This window comes from Panicum virgatum, chromosome 8K (genome assembly GCF_016808335.1).
Source record: "Panicum virgatum strain AP13 chromosome 8K, P.virgatum_v5, whole genome shotgun sequence".
Lineage (NCBI taxonomy): Eukaryota > Viridiplantae > Streptophyta > Magnoliopsida > Poales > Poaceae > Panicum > Panicum virgatum.
Genome location: NC_053143.1, coordinates 48055794 through 48079011, shown reverse-complemented (window position 1 = coordinate 48079011; position 23218 = coordinate 48055794). Strand labels below are relative to the sequence as shown.

The window sequence follows — 23218 nt, the reverse complement described above, 5'->3', positions numbered from 1 at the left end:
ATTAGCTTTGGCGAGAAAACTGATCCAGAAAAAACTTTTGAACCTAAAATGTGGATATCATTTTTGTCATTTGAATATCTTGTAACGCATGATGTGCGATTTCAGCGCGACTAGGCATGAGGGGGGAGACGTTAGTCTAGATGGGCAAGTGGTGGTCTAGAAGGATACTTTTCGGTATTTAGGATCGGTGCTACAAAAGGATGGCGACATTGATGAAGATGTTAGGCATAGAATTTCAGCTGGCTGGTTGAAATGACGGCAAGCTTCTGCCATCCTTTGTGATAAGAGGGTGCCACAAAAGCTAAAAGGCAAATTTTATAGGATAGCAATTCGTCCGGCGATGTTATATGGTGCTGAATGTTGGTCTACAAAAAGGCGACATGTCCAGCAACTGAGTGTAGAAGAGATGCGGATGTTGCGGTGGTTTTGCGGGCACACAAGGAGGGATAGAGTCCGGAACGAAGTTATTCGGGATAGGGTCGGGGTGGCACCAATTGAGGAGAAACTTACCCAGCATCGGCTGAGATGGTTTGGACATGTCCAATGAAGGCCTCCTGAGGCGCCGATACGTAGTGCGGTTCTTGAGCGGGTCGATAATGTAAAGAGGGGTAGATGTAGACCTAAACTGACGTGTGATGAGTCGGTTAAGAGAGATCTTAAGAATTGGAATATCTCTAAAGAGATAGCTTTGGATAGGAGCGCTTGGAGACTAGCTATCAATGTGCCTGAACCTTGAACTTATTTCTTTCGGGTTTCATCTCTAGCCTACCCCAACTTTCTTGGGAAAAAAGGCTATGTTGTTGTTGTTGTTGTTGTTGTTGTTGTTGTTGTTGTTGAATATCTTGTAACGCATCTATAGTTTTGCGGAATTTGTGACATCTAGATAGAACATCTACCCATTTATCAATTCAACCTCCAGTGTCCAAGCCATGCTGATATTGATGAGAGGATAGACATCTGATGTCTAGGATTCACTCGATGTCTTGTGGATTCACTCTTTATGCAATCATTTAAGTCTACCATGGTTTGCATGAGCAAATCTGATAACCCTTTATTAAGCTACCTTAATGATGATTTAAGTGTCAGGCTAATTTTAACGAATTTGATTGAACTGGTGATCCTATCAGGTTGTGTTCTTCATAAACATTATTTGTTGACATTCCGATGTTTTGTGCCATGTTCCAATTGTTTTTTTTTTTCATTTCAGTTTTGTCGGTATGCACTATTTGATGGTATATATATTATGGGAAATATCTTTTCATATGCCATGGATGGACCTAGGATTGAATATTATATAATTTAATTAACCCCAGTTTATGTTGATCTTAGCCATGAAATCGTTGGCCTTTTGGGACATACAAGTAGTACTATCTACTTTTCTGCTTTTGCAGGCTGATATCCGTGACAAAGATGGACTGGAACAGGTTTTCGCTTCAGCAAGGTAAAGTTCATTGCAAATTAGTAGTCAATGTATTTCTGTTCAGTAACACTTGTTTAATGTTTAGCTTGACTTCTGTGTATAAATGCATATGCGCTGAAAGTTTATTCATATTTGTACTACCATTTTCTAGATTTGATGTTGTTATTCATTTTGCTGGACTGAAAGCTGTTGGAGAATGTGTGCAAAAGCCATTGCTCTGCCTCTATTATGATCATAATGTTGTTGGTACAATAAGTCTTCTGGAAATTATGTCAGCTCATGGATGTAAGAAGGTATTTACCATATTTCTGGGGTACCTTGTGCTACATGTAGTCTTTTGAGCACGTGCAATGTTGATGATAGTGAGCTTAGAATTTTTTTACTTTTGATGACTAGCAAGCAATTAATTATTCTCTCTTCTGATTACCATTAATAGTTTTCCAAATTTGACTACCCTTCTTTTATGCACAATGCTTGATGACATATTGCCTTCTCGTTCGTTTGTCATTGAGCCATGCAATTCTATGCTTGATTACGTATTACCCTCTATTAAACTTCGTGTCTCCATTATTGCGAACAAATGAATTCATATTCAGGATGTTGCTGTGAAAAAGGGTCTTCCTATTCTTGGTGTCTTTAGGTTCACTTTTACATTTGGCTGATAGGCATGTAATTATGATTGGTGGTTTGTGCTAAAGCTTTGGAATGAGTGCAATTATTTGATCTGAACTATTGGAGAATATGTGATTCAGTAAGGTGAGAGCTACCCTGATGGTTGTCGTTTCCTTCTCTCTTATTTTTGCAGCCTTGATGAATAAACGACAACTTTATCCCCTCGGTGTAGATGCTTAGGATGCAAAGTTCAGTCGTAGGATTGAGACTGAGCTGATTCAGAGTTGCAAGCGAACCTTTTTATGCCACCATAATTCATTTCTCTTTCTCTTTTCTATGACGAAGAACACAATCGTCTTTTCTATGACCAGCAACAATATCTACTCTGCAGTAATTGTTTGCTAACCTTTATTTATTGCTATTCTGTTTTCTGCAGGGAAGGATCGTGATCTATCCAAAAATTGAGGAGGTGAAGGATAAATCTATTTCTTTGTTTTTACATCCAACTGTAGCATCAGTGCTGTAAGCAGGTGCACAATGATGGGGATATTTTCTGTTCTTGTAAATTCCTATTGTTTGGGGGGGGGGGGTGGGGTGTTGCAGATTTCGTCAAGTATTTATACATGCGAGTAATTTAATCTGTTATATGTTCCAGCAGAGACATTCAGTTCCAACATTGGTCTGGGTTCTGTGATCAAAGGTAATCATGTCACAGTGCTATTCAGTTCAAATATTACACAATCACTATCTGTTAATTATCTTCACACAGATTCCTAATTTGCTATAGTTTAGTTCTATTGCCATCACCTCTAATGGTCCATCACTTAGGTTTATGGTTTGTTAAGGGGATTCAATTGTCCGACCTCTCTGATTGCTTTCGGGCTTGCTGTATATTGTATTCTTTTATCAAACTTGTACTTTCAATATTTATTAATAATAAATGGAGCATGAACTTACTTCTGATGATGTTTTACTTTTGGTAGAGCTCCAAACATGCACTGTTTGCCTTTGCTTCTTATGTTATCTTTAAGCTATGGTTGTCAATCATGTTTTCCTGATGAAGTAGTAACTCTCTTGAAGCCTTGTTGGGCACCTTTGAACCATTTTAGTTCTTTTTCACCCAGAAGTGATCTGTCATTGTTCATGGGCAGTCCCAGACTCCAAGTCCAGTTTCACATCAAGGTTGCGCTAACTACTTCGTTTCTTATAGGATGGGATGAGGGAGTTATGACCATGCAAGTGGGTGAAGTTGCTCATATCCAGGTATACTCCTGAGATGTTAAATTAGCTTGATTGCCTGAATTTGTTTGTTTTACTCTTCCAATGTATTTCGTCTGTACTGCAACGTGCTGTTATTCATGGCAGTTCTCTCTCTTGATGGAAGTAACTTGTTCAAAAACAAAAAAGCATGCTTTTATTGTGGATTTTAGGCCTTTTGCAATGCATTTTTATGTAATTATATGTACCTATGTATTTGCATTGGTATGTTTTACCCGCCAAAAATAATATTGTTAATTTTTTTTTGTAATAGATAATGGTAGGATGAGAATGTGGACCCTAATGAATGCCTTCGGCAAAAAAGGAGACAAAGGTACGCTACTATATCAGAGGAAGATAAGGAGAAATGCGTGAAAACACATGAAAATTAACAACAGAGGAAGCCAAATTCCATGAATCAGAAACAAAGCCCAACAAAGAGCCAATCGATTGATGTTTCCGGTAATCTGATTGGCTATAGTTTTAAGATGCATTCACATATTTTTTTTAGTTTCATATATTTCTGTGATTTGTTACAATGTACCTTAATTTTTGCACAAGAAACAAACACAAGTGGCAGTATAACCCAGAGTCCCAGACACCAATATTGAGCAGATTGGGAGCAACCATAATTTTTGTTGGCTGCTAGAGTTGTGTTTGGATCAAGAAAGCTTAAAGATAGAGAGATGATGCTGTGTGCGTGTTTGGTTTCTCGCCATGAGTCGCCTACATTTCGTAGACCTCCTCTCTTTCATAGAAGCTTGCACGCACAAGCAATTCATAATTCCACCCATTGCTTGTATTAATACTGTTGTAAGTACAAATTAATGTGATATTAACATATGTGGTTTGTCAAGTGGATTATTAAACATGTGTGGCACACGCACGTGTACCCTATATAAACAAGAAACTAAGTTACGGGGATTTAAGGGACATTTTTGGAATTAGGAAGTAAATGGTAATTAGAAATTAATTATTGTGCAAGAGTGATGTCAACAAGATATAATTGAGAAATAATCAAATAAATAAGACAAGTATTAGTTAAAATAAAAGATGATAGATTTTACGGATCAAAGGAACAAAGATAGTGAAGATCACAAGATTTCTAAAATTTGAATACAATGGAATACATCGAACATCATAATTGTTTTGCTAAAAGATAAAGTCATGTCTACTGCATAGACATGAGTACTGAGCTTGTACACAGGGACTGAGGCATTGCGCCTCAAGATTTCTAAAATTTGAATATAATGGAATACATCGAACATCGTAATTGTTTTGCTAAAGGAAAAAGTCATGTCTACTGCATAGGCATGACATCAACGAGTATTGAGCTTGTATGTAGGTATAGAAGCATTGCGCCTGGCATATTTGCAGAAGAAATGACGATGGCCTTGTTTGGTCGTGTGCATATAAACATGCACATGACCATAGTTGATTACACTTGCATAGTTGCACGTGATGGCCCGGTGCCGGTTGCTTATAACTATTGACGCCGGCCATTGAGCAGCATGCATCAACGTGACAATGTCCGACAATGTAGGAAGCATGCAGCGACGCTTATATAGGGTGAGCAGCGGTGCGGACGGGGAGGCATGTCCAGTGAGCGGTGGGAAAGTATGCGGCAAGCCAGACATCGCCTGTCAAGCCCCCAGGGAAGAACGCAACTTCGCCTCCTACTCGGCGAGAGCTATTTGGAGTGTTATTCAGTTCATTTGCAGCGAACAGAACGCAATGCATTATTGGAAAAGAGCCGTGTTCGTAGTGTTATCATATTTCAAACATACTTTTATAATTATATAATATATATTTATACATACCATTATATACTATCTTATACACACCATTTACCTATTTTTATAATTATATATTTTTTATGTTTCGAATATTTTGTTTATTTTTACCACAATTGAGACCTCATTGTTTGTTTTCATCATATATAGTTTCTCAAAAATGCTTTTTGCAACTAAAATTTAATATGATTTTTTTGCAATATTGTTCTTCAGACACGTGTGATGCCGCACGTGCACCGTACTAGTAAGCGAAAAAAAATTGAAGAGTTTGGGTGGGATTTTCTCTTTTCTCCAACCAGAATCCGCTTATAAGCGGAAACAAACAGTGTCATAATCTCTAGGGATCCGTACAGTACATAGTCAGATAATAGTAACTAGTAGAACTGAATATGGATAGGGTACAAATGGCTAGGTTACCCCCTCCTCATGCCTCTTGGATCTTGATCCGGTGGTTCAGATTGGAGTTTCCATAGTTTGTATGCGAAGATAGTTTGCATAGCATACATTGCCGGTTACCTATTTGTAGTTAGGAAAATAGGATTGATAGGGAAAAAATACATCTATTAGCTAGTAGCACGTGATGTAATTTGATTCCAATAATTGACAGGTAATCATGCCTTACGTGATCTAACGTGTCACACATGCAAATAAAAATCTAACGTGATGATCTAATTTCCTTATATATATATATGGAAGAAATTCAACCTTTTAGATCTACCTCATAGTATGTCTTTAGTTAAAAAAAAAGATAGTATGCATGTCATCTACCATGATCTAATTACCATGACAAACAGAGAAATTCAATCGATCTTCAATCCGGACTGTTGCAATCTTCTCCTTCGCGCCGGCGAGTGACACCATGCCGGGATCCTTGTCCACCTCTCGTGCCTCCAATTCGCCGGCACACGTGGGCTCCCGTTCCACCTCGTCGCCATTCTCCTCCATGCCGTCCTTCATCCCCATCCCAGCAGCCTCGTCGAAGCTCCGTCGCTCCTCCACCTTCAGCGCGGACGATGGGTCTGCTTCCTCTGCTCCCTCCCCTCGCTCGGTTTTGACGCCGCCTATCCGTTCCTTCCTCCTCTTCCACCTCCCCTTCCTCCACTCGCCCCTCCTCCCCTTCGTCCCCTCCTTCCTCCTCCACGGATTCGATTCCTACCTCTGACTCTGTGCCAGATGCTGAGGATCTCTTACCTCCTGCTCGACCTGACTATGTGGACACATATATGCCTTTTGTCTCCATGCCTCACTTCGACAATCTGGCCTTTGCCTACACTGAGCCTCTCGTTCCTGCACCGGCCAACACCATCCGCCGCGCACTCCAGCTCCTAGGAGGTAACCCCCTGTCCACTTGGCTGCCTCCTCCCGTGGATCCCAACTGCTGATCTTTGGCAATGCCGTTGCTCGTGAGGCCACTATCCACAGAGCTCCCTTCCACCACCTCGAGCACACTGTGTTCCTTGAGCGTCATGACGAGTCAGACAACAGGTTCCTCTTCCATCATGAGGCTTTTGTCGCTCTCTCTGTTGAGGATTACCACCTTTAACACTGGAACCGCGACCACATCATCAATTGTGTTGCTCCCTTCGCAAACCCCCCACTACATCGATCCCATTTTCCTAACTTGCATGGATTATTCTGTTGTCAATGTCGTTGTCAAAGCTGAGAGCCCTGCAGACATCCCCCACCACTTAAACTTCAAGAACCACGATAGCTCTGGCTCTGTCGGGCGTGTTCACATCATCCACATTGAGGACATCGACATTCCCAGTAACGACTCTGGTCCTGACTCTGATGGAGAGTCGAATGGGCCTCCTTCCCCCCAACTGAACTCCTTCTCCGCTGGTTCCCCTTCAAACCCTCCACCTCAGGCATTGGACTCCCCCCTTGCCCTCTCTTCCCGGCTGCATCTTCTGCTGTTTGCGCGGCGCCTTTGCTAACCCGGCCGAAAGCTGTCCGTGTTCGCGCCTTCCCTTGGTGGATTGAAGTCACTGCCCTTGGCCCAAACGGCAACCTCGGACGCTTCCGCATCCCCATGACTCCTCTTTCCCCCACAAATGGCCCCCGTGGCATGGTGGTTGTCAACTTCGCCATTGCCTCTATTAGCCTCATCCAAGACATCACCACCGCTGGTCCCCGCCGCTCCTTAGTTCTTTCTGTTGCTCCGCTCTGCTCTGGCTAGGGCCACTCTTCTTGGGTTTGTGGGCCAGCTCGCGACTCCTTCGCCCTCATGGACCTTGGGCTCTCTACTTCGGCCTCTTCATCCTCCTCTGGCAGGCCGCCTCACACTGGGCCTGCCACTCGAGCGGCTTCACTCCTTGGGCTGGCCGCTCCTCCTTTGGCTGCTCCAGGTCGTGCAACCTGCGCTACAGAACAGGATGCCCCTGCTGCTCCTGTGGCTGCTCCGATAGCGGAATTTCCTGATCTGGATCTACCGGTTGCTCCGGTTTCCCTGCGTGCTTTCGGCCCTTGCAGGAGCTCTCGCCTCGCAGTTGCCGAGGAGCCCGGCTACCTATCCATGCTGGACAAGGCGGCCATCCTCAAGAAGCGCAAGCTGGAGGGGGGCGCTCGCCACAGCGACGTCCACCCTGCTGCCCATCCACTGGAGCTTCTGGAGGTTGCTGCCTCTTCTGATGATTTCATCCCCCTACTGGATCTCCGGATTCTTGGAGCAGCCTGCGGCATCCCATCTGACGAGCTCTCCTCCCTGGATGACATCGACCCCTTCTTCGACAACTCTGTCCTGAGCGCGCCCCGGGCGGCTTAGTTTCCACATGGAGCTTGCTACTGGCCTCTGGTGCTTTTGCCGAGCCTCTGGGTTCGTTTCTCGTTGTACTCCATCCACCAGTTGTGCCTGGTTTGTGCTTGCTGGCGCATGTTTGCCACATTCTCAGCTCTTTTGGACGCTGTCTGTTGGCGCCTTCCTCAGAGCTCTCTTTTTCTTTGTTGTTCTCCGATGGCCTGTTCGCTTAAAAATTCTATGGCGCTCTACTAGTTCTTATGGTTAATTGCTCTCTTCCGATTCTTTTCTGGAATGTTCGTGGCCTCGGCAACTCAGATAAATGATCCGAAGTAAAACTTGCTCTCCTTCATCACAAGCCTACCGTTATTTGTCTCCAGGAGTCGAAGCTTGTGGACATTCCACACTTTAAGAAGCTTTCTTTCCTTCCTGATGCCCTACAGTCCCTCATCTTCCTTCCCTCTATGGGTGCTTCGAGGGGGTGTGATCACTGCCTAGGATCAAGCGTCCTACGAGCTTACTGGTCACTCCATCGGAACCTACTCTATCACCACACACTTCCATGCTTTGGCTTCTGACCTCTCCTTCTCTTTAACTAATGTTTACGGTCCCTGAGCTCGTGAACTTAAACCGGCCTTCCGATCTGAAATCTCCTTTATAGCCTCGCACATTTTTGGACCTTGGGCAATCGTCAGAGATTTCAACTTGATCCTCTTCCCCTCTGATAAATCCAGTGACAATTTTGATGCTCACGAAGCAGTGTTGTTCAACTCTACCATTGACAAGCTCTGTCTAGTTGAAACCCCGCTTCTAGATCGCCTTTTCACCTGGACTAACCAACCTTCTCCTACCCTTGTGCGTCTTGACCGTTCGTTGGTCAATACGGCCTGGAACACCACGTTCCCGGATACCTCTCTCAAATCCATTACGAGAACGACCTCTGACCATGTTCCCCTACTCCTTTCTGCGGCCACAAAATTCTGCGCCCTTCCATCTTCAGTCTGAACAACCATTGCTTGTCCATCCCTTCTTTCTCCTCTCTCGTCCTCTCAAATTGGTCCAGTGTTGATGAGAGTCACCCGTGCGCCACCTCCTCCTCGGCACTTCTTTGCCTCCGTCTCAAGCGCATACGCTGTGCTGCTCGTGCTTGGGGGAAATGCTAGCGTCCCCTAGAAGTCCTCATCTCCAACTGTGAGCTCATGATCAATCTGCTTGATCTCTTAGAGGAACGCCGCCATCTTAGCAGGCCTAAATTCTCCCTACGCACTCTCATCCGTCTCTCCCTTGGTCGACTCAACAACCAACACATCACCTTCTGGCGCCAACGAGGCAAGGTCAAACAATGCATCTGGGTGACAAAAATATTGCGTACCATCACCAATGTGCTACTATCTGCTTTCAGGAAAACAAAATCAAATCTCTGACCAGCAATGGCTTTACGGCCTTTAGCCACTCCACCAAAGCTCTTATTCTTCATGATTTTTACACACAAATGCTCGGCTCAACGTCTCCTTCTTCTCTCACCTTTGACCTTCACTCCCTTTTCTCCTCATTTGCCTTGGACTCCTTCCAGGCTGCATCCTTGATTTCCCCTTTCGACGCCTCTGAGGTCCGCCTTGCCCTCCTCGGCATGAACTCCAACGCAAGCACCGGCCCCGATAGCTTCGGACCAGCTTTTTTCAAAAAATTCTGAGACCTATCGAAGCTGAATCTTCTTTCCTTCCTCTCTGACTTTCACTCTTGCCACACTGATCTGGGATGAGTCAACAAGTCCTACATCATCCTAATCCCGAAGAAACCTGGCGCTTCCACTGCGAGCGACTACCGCCCAATCTCGCTGCAAAACACCTCGCCCAAAATTGTGACACCCCGGCCCAGGGCTTAATAGGATTAATAGGATACTCATACCAACAAGTTGCAACTTCTTTTCCGGAAGCCGGTCTCCAAAGAACTCCGAGGTTAAGCGTGCTTGGCCCGGAGAAATTTGGGGATGGGTGACCGACCGGGAAGTTCTTCCCGGGTGCGCACGAGTGAGGACAAAGTGTGCAGAAAAGACTGGTGTTGGTCTGTGAGGACAGTCTATATCTTATAAAGCAGCTAGATGTAAGCGGGCTTGGCCTCGGGGAGGCGGGACGTTACAAAAATCGCCTCCAAAATGCTCACCTCCAGGTTGCAGCCTCTTGTCCCTTCTCTAATCCATGATGATCAAACGGGCTTTATTAAGGGAAGGAGCATCTCTGAAAATTTTGTCTATGCTGCTGATATCATACAGTCTTGTCACAGGCACAAAGTACCGGCCATTGTCCGAAAGCTCGATTTCCGCAAAGCCTTTGACTTTGTCAGCAGGTCTGTCCTCGATCTTGTGCTCGAGGCCAAGGGCTTTCCTCCCCTCTGGCGGCAATGGATGACTTCTCTCCTCTCTACCAGTTGTTGACGCTCACTAACGACCATTTCTGAGCGTCAATATTGCCATAATAAATGGATGGACTTGCATTTCTTACACTCATGCTACTAATAAATCACCGAATTCCACATATCTCTCTAGATTTCTATGAGTGCAGGTTTTAGCTGAAAATGAAGGGCAATCACACCTTTTTGGTCAAGGAGTGAACACCGACTAATCAGACATCACCACATATGGATAAAAAGGCCACTAGAGAAGAAATCCAGCAGGAACAAGGCCAGGCCACACACCAGTGACAAGTGCGCCCCGAGTGCAGCCCATAGGAAAAAGGAGAAGGTCGGTGGGCCCACTGGGAGGCCGGCCGACCTATAGGATAGGTCGGCCGACCTGCCCATGGGCCCCACCGCCTTCAGGCTTCGACGTGGCACTCCCTGATTGGCTTACAACATTGGTTTCAGAGGCTCCATGCAGAATTCAAGGCTGAGGAGAGGGTGGCTCCCCTCTATATATATGAGGGGAGGGGCTCCATTTCACACATCACCAAGCATCCAAGCAATCAAGTTACTCCCTCAAGATGTAGTTCATCTTCTCTTGTAGAAGTCTTAGGACTAGAGGAGTTCAGGTTCGAGTCGTAGTTCGAGGTCTTAGAGTCTTCGTGGAGAGTCCGATATGTCTTTTACCTTCTCTTTATGTAATTCTCTGAGTTTGTTCTAGATGCTTATTTATTCTATTCAGTACTTTGGTTGATATGCTCTTGTTGTGTATGTGATCCTTCTTGTGAGTTATGATTGTCTTGAGTGATTCATATGCATAGACTAGTCGTGTATCATGGCTTTGTTTCATCTTCCTTAATTGGGCGCTCTAGAACTAAGCCCCCGGATAGACAAGGGTGTCCTTGCGCAAGGCTAGAGTGGTGCTCGTTAGCGTAGGCGTGGTGCCTAGGTTGATGACCACGTTTGAATGTGACTCTATCCCACGATTTATTGAGGTAGCCGGCAGGTGGTGACAGCCCTGTCCGAGCCCAAGTAATCCTCCATGTTCGGGTAGAGGAGTAGGAGGTACATAAAGCCATCGGATGTTCAGGCTCCTCCTGTTCATCTGGATGCGGCCTCCCTAGTCCATTGATCAGGCTCTTCCTTTTGCTTGTGAACGACTCAGTCCAGTTGCTCGTGAGAGTACAATAGAGTATAGATTTATTCACCCTTGATCTTGCTCTTTCCTCTCCGATGTCCTAAATATGTTATCTGGTTGTGCTTGTGTGATCGCTACCCCCTTTTTATCATGAACATTATTCCCCTGTTCGGATCATTGACATTAATCCATAGTGGTTCCTCCTAACTTAACTAAATTCTATACACCACCGTCTTCCCTGAGGAAATATAAATGACACCCCGGGCACTCTCGGGTAAAATGCTACGGCGGTACTCCATGCGCTTGCGGATTTATTCGTGGCCCATGAATTACCTGCCACTCCATTGACATATGCGGACGCCATCGCTGGTTCCCAGTGGTGACGTTGGTAGGCGTCAACAAGCATTTTTTACGCCGTTGTCGGGGAAGGTATAGGTTAAAAGAATTTATTTAAATAAGGAAAATCTCTATGGTTAGTGGCCAGTGATCTGGCAGGACAACCATGTTGTCTTCTTTTTGTGTGAAGACAGGGGTAGTCTCCGATCAACTTCAATCCGCCAATGAATTTCACGACGAATCTGAGTCGACTTCAAGACAAGCGTGACTTGGCACTTTTGATTTCGAGAAGTCAACACTTCGGCAATTGAATTGACCATGATTGCATCCAACCTTGGAAAAGGCTCGAATTCTCCGTTTGAAGAAGTACTCTATTGCCGTTGCCTGATCACCAACAACAAGGAGCACTGCATCAATCGAGAAAGCGGCCACATTATGGTGCAATCTAGGTAAGTAATTTCTAACATTTCAGGGGAAGTATCATGGGATGATATGTATCATGAGAAGTTCAACCCGATCAAAAGAGGACCAAATGATAACCCCGAGTACCCCAGACACCACATCAAGGTATGAATTTTTCCGATAATTTTCATAAAGCGGTGTCACACTTTGGAATTATTTCGTCAAGGTAATCAAGGTTGACGGAATAAAATGTCTCGTTCAAAAGACTCTAAATTTTGAGCCCTTGCCGACAGGTAAATCGGTAGTTATCCCATATTTGATTTCAACCATTGTATGTTTGGATTTCCCTCATTTCCATCTGCTTTCTTGCATGAACATTGCATCTTTTGCATGAAAACCCTTGCATATTTTGTTTTCTCATCTTTTGCATCATAAACCCTCATGAATCTTGGGATTAGACAAGTGCTCAAGGGGCAATTTTGGAAGAAAATGGCAGCCACAAAAATTTGGAGTGTAGTGCATGCATGAACTTGGATGATTTACATGTCCAAGTGCATTTGGGGCCACTCCTAGGCCTGCACCGGCCTACCCCTGCGCTCACTCATGCATTTTTGGACCATGTGGCAGCCATTATGAATCACTGAAAAAAGGAGGACGAAATTGGGGCCAGCCACAGGCGGCCGACCCCTTGGTCGGCCGACTCAGTGGTGGCGCTCCTCTATAAGAACCGGTGCACAGGGAGCCCATGGCACTCCCTCTGCCCAGTTCTACCAGTTTCACTCCGAGCTCCTTCTTCCTCTGCTCTCTTTGCTCTTGTTTCTCTCCAAGTTCATAAGAAAAAAAAAGATTTCCCTCTTTTGCATTCCCATTTGCATCTCATTTGCATTTCGTGTTTACCTTCTTCTCTTCACAAGAACGTGTTTGTGGTGGTACTACTACCCCGCAAGAATGGTTTTGTGGTGCGTCATCGCCCACAAGAACGATTTTGTGGAGTGTTGTCACCCACAAGAACGACTTTTGTGAGAGGCAACCTTGCCCCACAAGGACTACTAACTCCTGGACAGCTGACTTGGTTTTTACTAACTCTCACATAATCCTTCCGAGTGTCTGGCTTGTTTGTTTGCTGCAATATCTTTCAGGAACATTGAAAGGAAGGTGTCGGGAGCGCTCAGGAAGGTGACCGGGTCGAGCTCAAGTCGATCAAGCTCGCATCGCTCGTCCACCCCCACGCCAAGCTACACTCATCAAGATGAGCAAGCTGAGTCCCAGGCACCAGAAGAGCAGCCAGCACAACAAGAAGAAGAAGAGGCGCCGAATGACCCCCACCTCGACATTCGAGGGAAGCGAGAACTCCAAGTGTACAACATCCTGAAGGATCGAACCTTCGGTCATACATGGGAGTTCGATGAGGACCTGCTGGAAAAGACAGGTATGAAAGCTGAATTTGCGAGTGTTTGGAAAGCCGTGGGTTGGTCTTCATTTGCTAAAATTTCTGAGTTGGGTTCGAGAGATTTAACCATCCAGTTTCTTTGCACTCTTGTGGAGATAAACAACGGGATTTCATTCCGATTTTTTGGGAGGAATTTTCTTTGTCATGGAAAGAGTTGAGTACTGTTCTAGGTTTTCACCACAAGTGTAGTCTTGAACTTGAGCACGCAACTAAGGGATATCACCGGGAAAGTTTTTGGCACACCATCTCTGGGCTAAACGCATACACGCACCCCCATTGCAATGATATTCAGCATCCAACTCTATGTTTGATGCATAAATGGGTTGCTCTTACGTGTTTTCCTAGAGATGATGTCCGGACTGTTCGCGTGGACGAACTTTGTATTCTTTATGCCATGGTGAACAAAATAAAAATTGCCCCTGTGCAAGAAATGGTTCGCTAATGGCTCGAAAATTTTCGAATGTCTGGACCAGTTGAGTGTACTTCTTTGGTCACAAGAATTGTCACAAGTTTGGGCGTGTTGAATTGGGCTCGATTCTCTTTTATCACTACTCCATGCCCATCGATCGATTTGGCATATTTTGTTCAAGGACATACTCTGAAAAGTGCTCCAGACGGCTCTATTATATTTTTCTTTCCCAGCTATGTAAACGAGATCCCGCTTCCTAACCCGGGACTCCGTTTATATAAAAGCCGTGGTTATACTTTTGAGTTGCAGCCCGCGGAAGTACCTCGTAGGAGTAGTGTGTCAGGAAGGATGACCAGAAGCCGGTCGCGGAATGTTGCGATGGATATGCCGCCACTACAACCACAAGCTTTTCATGGTTATGCAGGTTATGCACCCACTGCTGGAACAGCCGGACCCTCGTCAGGACAGCAGTCTAGTTGGGACCGATATATCCCGCAACCTGAAGCTGGAGGTTCATCCTGGCAGAGCGGTGGCAGCTCTGAGTGGGATCAACCCAGACGAACAAACTGGGCATATGCCAGTGGTTCTAGTTCGAGCGGAGCACCTCCACTCTTTGCTGCCCGACGCTCATTTTCAGCTTGAGGTTATCGTGATCTCTCTTAGGGGATACACGACATCAACATCCGAGTCGATGGCATTGATGATAGGACACAGCAGACCCACGGAGCTCTCACTCAACATATTCAAGATACCGAAAGATATCACGCACAACAACAAGCAAATCATGAAGCCACCATGGAACTGCTTCAAAAGCAGTATCAGGACGCTCAAGCATTCTATCGGCACTATGGGTATTACCCTCCACCCGGTCAGTAAGCTAGCTTGGGGGGAAGGAGTCCCCGAAGGTAACATGTATCTTGCATTTGCATATTTCCCTTTTCATCATCTTGCATTGCATACTAAAAAAAAGTCGAGTCAGATATCTTTATTTCCATTTAAGTGTCATTTGCTTTGTTTTTTCATGAGCAGTAAGAATGTCTAAGTTCTCCAGTTGAAATGATGAACAGTTCATCTGTTTTAATTTCCTTGTCATGCATAGTTTACAACTCATATTCTCCAAGAACCGAGTTCGTTGGTTGCAAAAAGTTTATCCTGAACCTGAAATTTTGTGGGTTGCGAGTGCATGATCTGAGTCTAAGCTGTTGAGAAATATGATATAATGAATTAGAGTTGCTACAAACATGTTCTGAGCAAAATTTTACGTCTGGAACCTTTATCTTTGAAAACTACAAAATAAAAAGTTCCTCGGTGATGAGAAATACCTACAAGAGCCATATGCATGAAGCCTACAAAGAAATATCTTTTATACATGCTGCTTGTGTCTTTTTGAGCTTTGTCAAATTTTGTGACCCTTGTGAGTTGCTTTTCATACTCTCATGATCGAGAATCACGTACACACCACCTCCACATGCTTAAACTTCCACACCGGAAGGATAGCAATTTCAAACCATCCACTCATTCATATCCTCTTTTATGTTCCATATTCCATAAAGTCTCTCCCAAAATTCTCTCCAATAAGGGCATGAGCTATGTATTGAAAAAAAAAGAGAGGGCACATGAAGGCCCATGAAAAAAAAATATGGACACATGAAGGTCCATGCAAAAAAAATAGCCATGCCAAAAATATAAGAAGGGAGAGACAAAATCATGGAACACCTTATCCTTTTTCTTTCCACTCCATCCACCACATACCCACACACATGCACTCCTCGATCATGGTTGTATGACTTGCTTACTCTTTGGGTCCGATTTTTTACTTTGCAAAATATTTGATACAAGTATGCCTTAGTTTTTCTTCCTACCTTGAGCTTTACAAAAAGCCTTAGAAGTAGGAGAAAGAAGGCACACAAAAGGCCTTGGTGAGGATACAAACACCTTTGAGCGAATGAGAGTGTCATTTGAGGAACTTGTTTTTTATTTTCGAAAACCTTTTGAAAACCTCCGGACGTAATCTTAAGCAAGGAATGGGTAAGTGGTGCTTTATGAATCATTCTATCTCTCAACCGCCCAAGACAAGGAGAAGGCCAAAAGCCCCATGGAGATTAAGGTAAAACGGGTGAGCAGATTTTGACCAACTTATTCATTTTGAGATAGAATGTTTTGTTGTAGCTTGTGCATGATGAAGAGATGAAGCATTACAGCAACTCCTGATCAACAACCTAAAGTTTAGCTTTGCTCAGGGACGAGCAAAGTTCAGCTTGGGGGGTCTTGTTGACACTCACTAACGACCATTTATGAGCGTCAATATTGCCATAATAAATGGATGGACTTGCATTTCTTACACTCATGCTACTAATAAATCATCGAATTCCACATGTCCCTTTAGATTTCTATGAGTGCAGGTTTTAGCTGAAAATGGAGGGCAATCACACCCTTTTGGTCAAGGAGTGAACACCGACTAATCAGACATTGCCACATATGGATAAAAAGGCCACCAGAGAAGAAATCCATCAGGAACAAGGCCAGGCCACACAACAGTGACAAGTGGGCCCCGAGTGCAGCCCATAGAAAAAAGGAGAAGGTCGGTGGGCCCACTGGGAGGCCGGCCGACATGCCCATAGGCCCCACCGCCTTCAGGCTTCGACGTGGCACTCCCTGATTGGCTTACAACGTCGGTTTCAGAGGCTCCATGCAGAATTCATGGCCGAGAAGAGGGTGGCTCCCCTCTATATATATGAGGGGAGGGGCTCCATTTCACACGTCACCAAGCATCCAAGCAATCAAGTTACTCCCTCAAGATGTAGTTCATCTTCTCTTGTAGAAGTCTTAGGACTAGAGGAGTTCAGGTTCGAGTCGTAGTTCGAGGTCTTAGAGTCTTCGTGGAGAGTCCGATATGTCTTTTACCTTCTCTTTATGTAATTCTCTGAGTTTGTTCTAGATGCTTATTTATTCTATTCAGTACTTTGGTTGATATGCTCTTGTTGTGTATGTGATCCTTCTTGTGAGTTATGATTGTCTTGAGTGATTCATATGCATAGACTAGTCGTGTATCATGGCTTTGTTTCATCTTCCTTAATTGGGCACTCTAGAACTAAGGCCCCGGATAGACAAGGGTGTCCTTGCGCAAGGCTAGAGTGGTGCTCGTTAGCGTAGGCGTGGTGCCTAGGTTGATGACCACGTTCGAATGCGACTCTATCCCACGGTTTGTAGAGGTAGCCAGCAGGTGGTGACAGCCCTATCCGAGCCTGAGTAATCCTCCACGTTCGGGTAGAGGAGTAGGAGGTACATAAAGCCGTCGGATGTTCAAGATCCTCTTGTTCATCTGGATGCGGTCTCCCTAGTCCATTGATCAGGCTCTTTCTTTTGTTTGTGAACGACTCAGTCCAGTTGCTCATGAGAGTACAATAGAGTATAGCTTTAGTCACCCTTGATCTTGATCTTTCCTCTCCGATGTCCTAAATATATTATCTGGTTGTGCTTGTGTGATCGCTACCCCCTTTTTACCATGAATATTATTCCCCTGTTTGGATCATTGATATTAATCCATAGTGGTTCCTCCTAACTTAACTAAATTCTATACACCGCCGCCTTCCCTATGGAAATATAAATGACACCCCGTTCTCCTTAACGGCAAGCCAGGTAATTGGATCCAATGCCGCCGTGGCCTCCGTCAATGAGACCCTCTCTCTCCCTACCTCTTCATCCTTATTGCTGACACCCTCAAGCGCCTCATCCTTTTGGCGTCCAACAATGGTGCACTTGAGCACCCTCTCTCCCCCACCCTTCCTTGCCCCATCCTGCAATATGCCGATGACACCCTCATCATCCTCAAAGGAGATCCCCAGCAACTTGTGTGCCTTAAGAATATACTGGACTCCTTTTCCTCCTTCTCTGGCCTACACATTAACTTCGATAAAAGCACGTTCATTCCTATAAATATTCCAGACTCAAGTGCTTCTGCTATGGCAGCTTCTCTAGGGTGCTCTTTCTCCTCAACCCAACCTTACCTTGGACTCCCTCTCTCCACCACAAAGGCCGCTTCGCTGACCTATAGCCTCTGCTTGATTGTTTTGACTCCTACTTCGCTGGGCATGGGCACCTTCTCAATCAAGGTGGATGTGAGGTCCTGGTCAATTCCGTTCTTTCTAGCTTTCCAATCTACGCAATGTGCTCCATCCTCCTCCCTAAAGGGGTCATTGATTATATCGACTCTAAACGCCGCGCCTTTCTTTGGACAGGTGACAAGTCTTGCACCAGAGGTCACTGCAAAGCTCCTTGGGATTTAGTTTGCATCCCAAAGGAAAAAGGAGGTCTGGGGATCAAAGACATACACACTCAAAATCGCTGCCTTCTTCAAAAATTCCTGGTGAAACTCCACACCCTGTCTTCCTCCCCTTGGCACTCATGGTTCACTACCAACTATGGCTGGTCCTCTTCTCATGACCTGGGTGACACCAAACGTTCTGATACCCCAGTCTGGTCTGCCCTTGTGTCGGGACTTCAGGGTTTCCGCGACACCACCTCTATCACCGTGGGCTGTGGCACCTCTACCTCCTTCTGGCTTGATCTCTGGCTTGATGAAACAACTTTAGTGGATCGCTTTCCTACCCTTTTTTCCCACTCCCGCCGCAAGAACGCTTCGGTTGCCAGAGTCGCCACAAGAACGCTTCGGTTGCCAGAGTCGCCGCAATAACGCTTCGGTTGCCAGAGTCCTCTCTTTAGACAATCTTTGTCTGGACCTCCAACCTCGTCTTTCATCCACTGCATCGTCTGAGCTGGCTGTTCTTACCTACTGTCTCAGCTCGACTACTTTGGATCCAATTGTAGCTGACTTTTGTTTCTGCCGTGGCTCAGTGTCCTCCCCCTTCACTATTGCTGCCAGCTACTCCCTTTCCTTCTCCCATTTGGAAGACGACCCCTTTGCTACTCTCATTTGGCGCAACCTCTGGTTGACGCATCAGCATAAACTCAATACACATGTCCGCCTAAGCTCCCGACGAGCCAACAACACCGGTCGTTGCCACTTCTGTGCTGTGGATGAAGATGTTCCCCACCTTTTCCTTCACTGTCAGCGTGCTCAAAGCTTCTGGTGCCTGCTGAATGTCAACTCTTCCTCTGTTCCCCCCACTGAACGGCGCTGGTCTACTCCTTTCCTTGGTCCTGTCATCCCCAACCAAAAACTGCGCTCAACCTTTATCACCTGTATTTTGTGCAATGTTTGGGAGTGCAGGAACTCCAAGGTGTTTAACGACCTCGATGACTCCAACAAAGTCGTGGTCAGGCGCTGATCCGCTGATCTTCGGCTTTGGGCCAACCGAGCGTGCTCTGCTGCTGGCCGACTTTGCTTAGACCATTGGAGCCTTTTCTTCTGCTCTATGTAATTTTTTTTCTTTTTCTTCTTAGTTTAGCCTCCTCTTCCCCTCTGGTAGGTTTGTTGGTTTTTTATTCTGTCCTTATTGTCTTCTCCCCCTTTTGTTTTCTCTGCAATCTGCACACTTCTTTTCAATGGCATTGGTTCAGGCTGACCCAACGGGTTCGCCGTAGTTCTTGCCAAAAAAAAAAAATCTTCCCCTTCACGGGGCCAAAAAGCCCCACGAGTATGTCACTGTTTTTTTAGCTAGCCAGGAGATAACCGGAGTCATCTCTCTAACATGAATGCTAGATTGCGGTCACTAGTACTCCCTTCATTTATAGATGATAGTATTATTTGGGTGGGTACAATGACCAAGACCAAAAACTTTACCTCTTAATCCTACTTATCCGTCTTATTTACCTAGTGAAAAAAAGTGATCTTTAATGCTTAAACCTCGTGAAAATAAATAGTATTTAATGCTCCCTCTGCATGCAGCCAGTTTTTATCATATTGTATCGTTTTCCGAGGCACAAATTTACTCCCACACACTTAACGGGCGTTGGGTAGGTGGGTGGCCTCAAATAAGACTATTAATCTTAAATTTTTCAGATTTTAAAACAAGACTATCATCTGTGTGTTTGACGAGATTTTGTACTAAATGAGCTATATATGTGATATGGATCATGCGTACTATATCTCTAAGCAAGAAGAGAAAAGAAGCAAGAAAAAGAGAAGAAGCTGGCAAGCTCGTGGGCTTCATATGCATGTGCCTGGTGGCAGGCATATACAAGTTGAGTCACGTACACAAGGGGCTGTACAAATCCTTGACAAAATTAATGCTCTCGATTAATATAAAACACCCAACGACCATGATGCCCACGCACGTATACAGCACGTGTTGACATTTTGTCACGTATCTCTGGACCCACGCGGCAGCCAGGCCAGGCCTAGAACGTTCTAGAAGCAGCGGAACATCTGGAGTCCTCTCGCCGTGGCAACAACTCAGCATTGAACCCATAATGAAATGAGAGATGTGCGCGTGTTTGCACATTCTATTGCCTCCTAGCTTCTCACGCACGTGTGCTGGAAGATTCCCTTGCTCAGGCCCAGAATACAGCGAGGGGTGACTAGGATGCTTATCGCTCCGCTTGGCACGCTCGGCAGATGAGGCTCGCGGATTTTTCTCAACCATCCAAAGGCGGCGTCGGGTGGGAGAACTCAGGAAGCACGTCACCCTAATCAGCCTATATAAAGACCCGTGCCTTCTCTGTGGAAGGGGGTCCTTTTTTTTCAATCGTGACAGCCGGGTCGAAGGAGCCAGGGGGCAAGGCGCGCCCCCAGCCGTTCTCCATCGGAGATACCGGCATCGTGTACCTCCTGCTCGCGTTGACGAGCGGAGGAGGAGGAGGCCAGGAGGCAGGCGCACTCGTCCATCGCCGCCGAGCTACGCGGAGCCGAAGAGCCGATCTTCAACCAGGCGCTTGAGCATGCATTGCCATAGGTGCACGTGTGTTGTTATCAAGAAGCTAGCAAGCTACAGTGGCATGCGCGAAGAAGTACCCGCCTACGTACAGATGCATCTACGTACAGATGCCTTATCACTACAAGAGGATGAAGCTCTCTGCGGACGGTCTTCCCGTGGGACTTCTTCCGAGCTACGCGGAGCCGAAGAGCCGATCTTCAACCAGGCGCTTGAGCATGCATTGCCATAGGTGCACGTGTGTTGTTATCAAGAAGCTAGCAAGCTACAGTGGCATGCGCGAAGAAGTACCCGCCTACGTACAGATGCATCTACGTACAGATGCCTTATCACTACAAGAGGATGAAGCTCTCTGCGGACGGTCTTCCCGTGGGACTTCTTCGCCCATCGACGCCCAGACTACTGGTGGCCCTTCTCGGCCGGGGTTCCTCTCCATCAAGCACGCGGTGAAGGAGCCGGCGAGCGGCCGGCATCCGTCATCTGCTATCAAGCCGACCGTCAGGACTCCATCAACGCGAAGGGGAAAGGCAGCGGCGTGGTGCCTCCGGCTCATGGTCGACGTTCGCCTGCTCATCATCAACAACCACTTCGGCTCGCCCGCTAGCGGAGCGGCGACCCCCTCATCGTCGACGACTACTTTGTCTCGGCCGTCGGCAGAGCGGCGGCACCCCTCATCATCGATGGCCACTTCCCTGGCATCAGCAGCCAGAGGCGCTAGGCAGTGTCTGGAGGCCCATCTACTTCAACATGAAGTGCAAGTACGTGGGGGCACTCTGCAATTCTGCATGCACATATGTGCGCATGCACTACCACAAGCTAACAAGTCAGTTAGCTGATTGTGAAGTTTCCGGCGGATGGGATTTCTCTGCTAATCTACAATGCTTGCAACGACCAAATCGACCACGACAAGCTGCTGCGACAATGACTTGGTCTAGCTCGCGCGACCATGCATCGCCAACATACCCCTACTACGACTACTCCGCCGTTCGAGACCGACGAGGCCGAACGACACAGGCGGGCGCCGCTGATGTTCCAGCTGCGCTACACCGGCTCATGGACACTGACGAGGCCATAGACGACGCCAACGCCCACATCTAGACCACCACCATCATCATGCATGGAGAACGTGAAGCGAAGACTGAAGATGACGACCACAACAGCTTAATCGGAGGTCCTCCAGCAAACTAGTCTTGCGGAGGTAATTAACCAGGAGCTTCTCGAGGCCCTGTGAACCAGAACACCACACCGCCCAAGTCAGATCTGCCCAACGGCGTCAGGCTATGGAGCGCATGCATATGTATGGGAACTGATATTTGTATTTTATAAAATATGAATAAAGCTTGTGTTCCCTACCTTTTGTTCATTTTGTGTATTTTATATATACACTGGCACGCCCGCATCTTTATTTTCCACGCAGAGAGAATCTTTTGTGATTTTTCTCTCAGAACACTGTGGGTCCACTCACCCCGACAAATACCCCTAGCTCTGCCCTCACTTTTGAAACTTTACTAAACAGGGTCTATATGTCGAACAGGAAACTGATGAGTGGCGGTCTGAGCCCTCGCTGGGCTCAACGTAGGTTAGGTGGAAACTTTGGTGACCCATGGGTTTTGGAAAATATTTTAATTTATTTTTACTATCAATATATAATTGCCACACAAAACTGCCGCCCCCGCCGCAGCCGCCTTTTATTCTGGTATACAAAGCCAAACTGCGAACCAAAAATCCTTTTATGTTGATGCATATGCATCAACTGGCTACTCTATCCATGTTCATCATGCTCATGGACCCTTTGGGCTCTAGCGCAGGCCGCAGCGACCGGCTGGGGCCGTTACCATGTTTCGAGCAGTCTACGCAGATGCAGTTCTTCCTGGCGTCGCAGAACCCGCTGTCGTTGCCCTCGTCTTGGCACCGAGGTTTGCACAGGTCGCAGATGGAGAGCCTGCTGGGGTAGAACTTGCAGCCGCCTGTTTGCAAACCAGCCTCTACGCCTACATGCATGCTTAACAGATAAGAGGCGTCGATCACAAGCAGGAGAGTGGAAGATGACGAAGAGCAAGGTCAATACATTTGTTGTTACCCGATAGCAGAAGGAACGACAGTATTAGGACGGCAGATGCAGCTGCAGGGGCGATCACCTTGCGAGCCATGGTTGGGAGATTAGCCTGTGTGGCTGTATCTCTCGATCAATGGATCTGGCTGATGACCTGTATGTACCCTGCAGCTGTAGGATGGATGGAGTGTTATTTGTACATTGATGGGCCGGCCAGGTATGGATGTTTATGTACATTGCTTAAATTGGACGATCATAGTTTGGCTTTGTATTGATGAAGTTGCGTTTCTTTGGCAGTCAATGAATTAGGGGCGTTCTAATGCTGTAACCGTACTAGTATATATGATGTAAGAGAAGATTTAATTTAGTAGTGGTAAGATT

General features: G+C 46.1%; 1 protein-coding gene across 27 annotated transcripts; it reads left to right on the top strand.

Annotated features, from left to right (window-relative positions):
• Positions 1 to 833: 833 nt before the first annotated feature.
• On the top strand, positions 834 to 20736 carry LOC120644969 (UDP-glucose 4-epimerase 4-like). Of its 27 annotated transcripts, none has more exons than XR_005664006.1 (7): positions 834 to 1441; positions 1572 to 1713; positions 2226 to 2562; positions 2688 to 2732; positions 3243 to 3295; positions 3564 to 3751; positions 4833 to 5114. XR_005664006.1 is itself a non-coding variant. In XM_039921709.1 (4 exons), exons 1-4 carry the CDS (start codon positions 1317 to 1319, stop codon positions 16080 to 16082), a joined length of 360 nt encoding a protein of 119 aa, XP_039777643.1. In that variant the 5' UTR covers positions 834 to 1316; the 3' UTR covers positions 16083 to 16922. The 27 variants fall into 27 exon arrangements, 1 of the variants encoding a protein (XP_039777643.1); XR_005664024.1 differs by lacking the exon at positions 4833 to 5114 and adding an exon at positions 3851 to 4158 and having other exon boundaries at positions 2469 to 2501; positions 2691 to 2732; XR_005664022.1 differs by lacking the exon at positions 4833 to 5114 and adding an exon at positions 3851 to 4158 and having other exon boundaries at positions 2469 to 2501.
• Positions 20737 to 23218: the final 2482 nt, after the last annotated feature.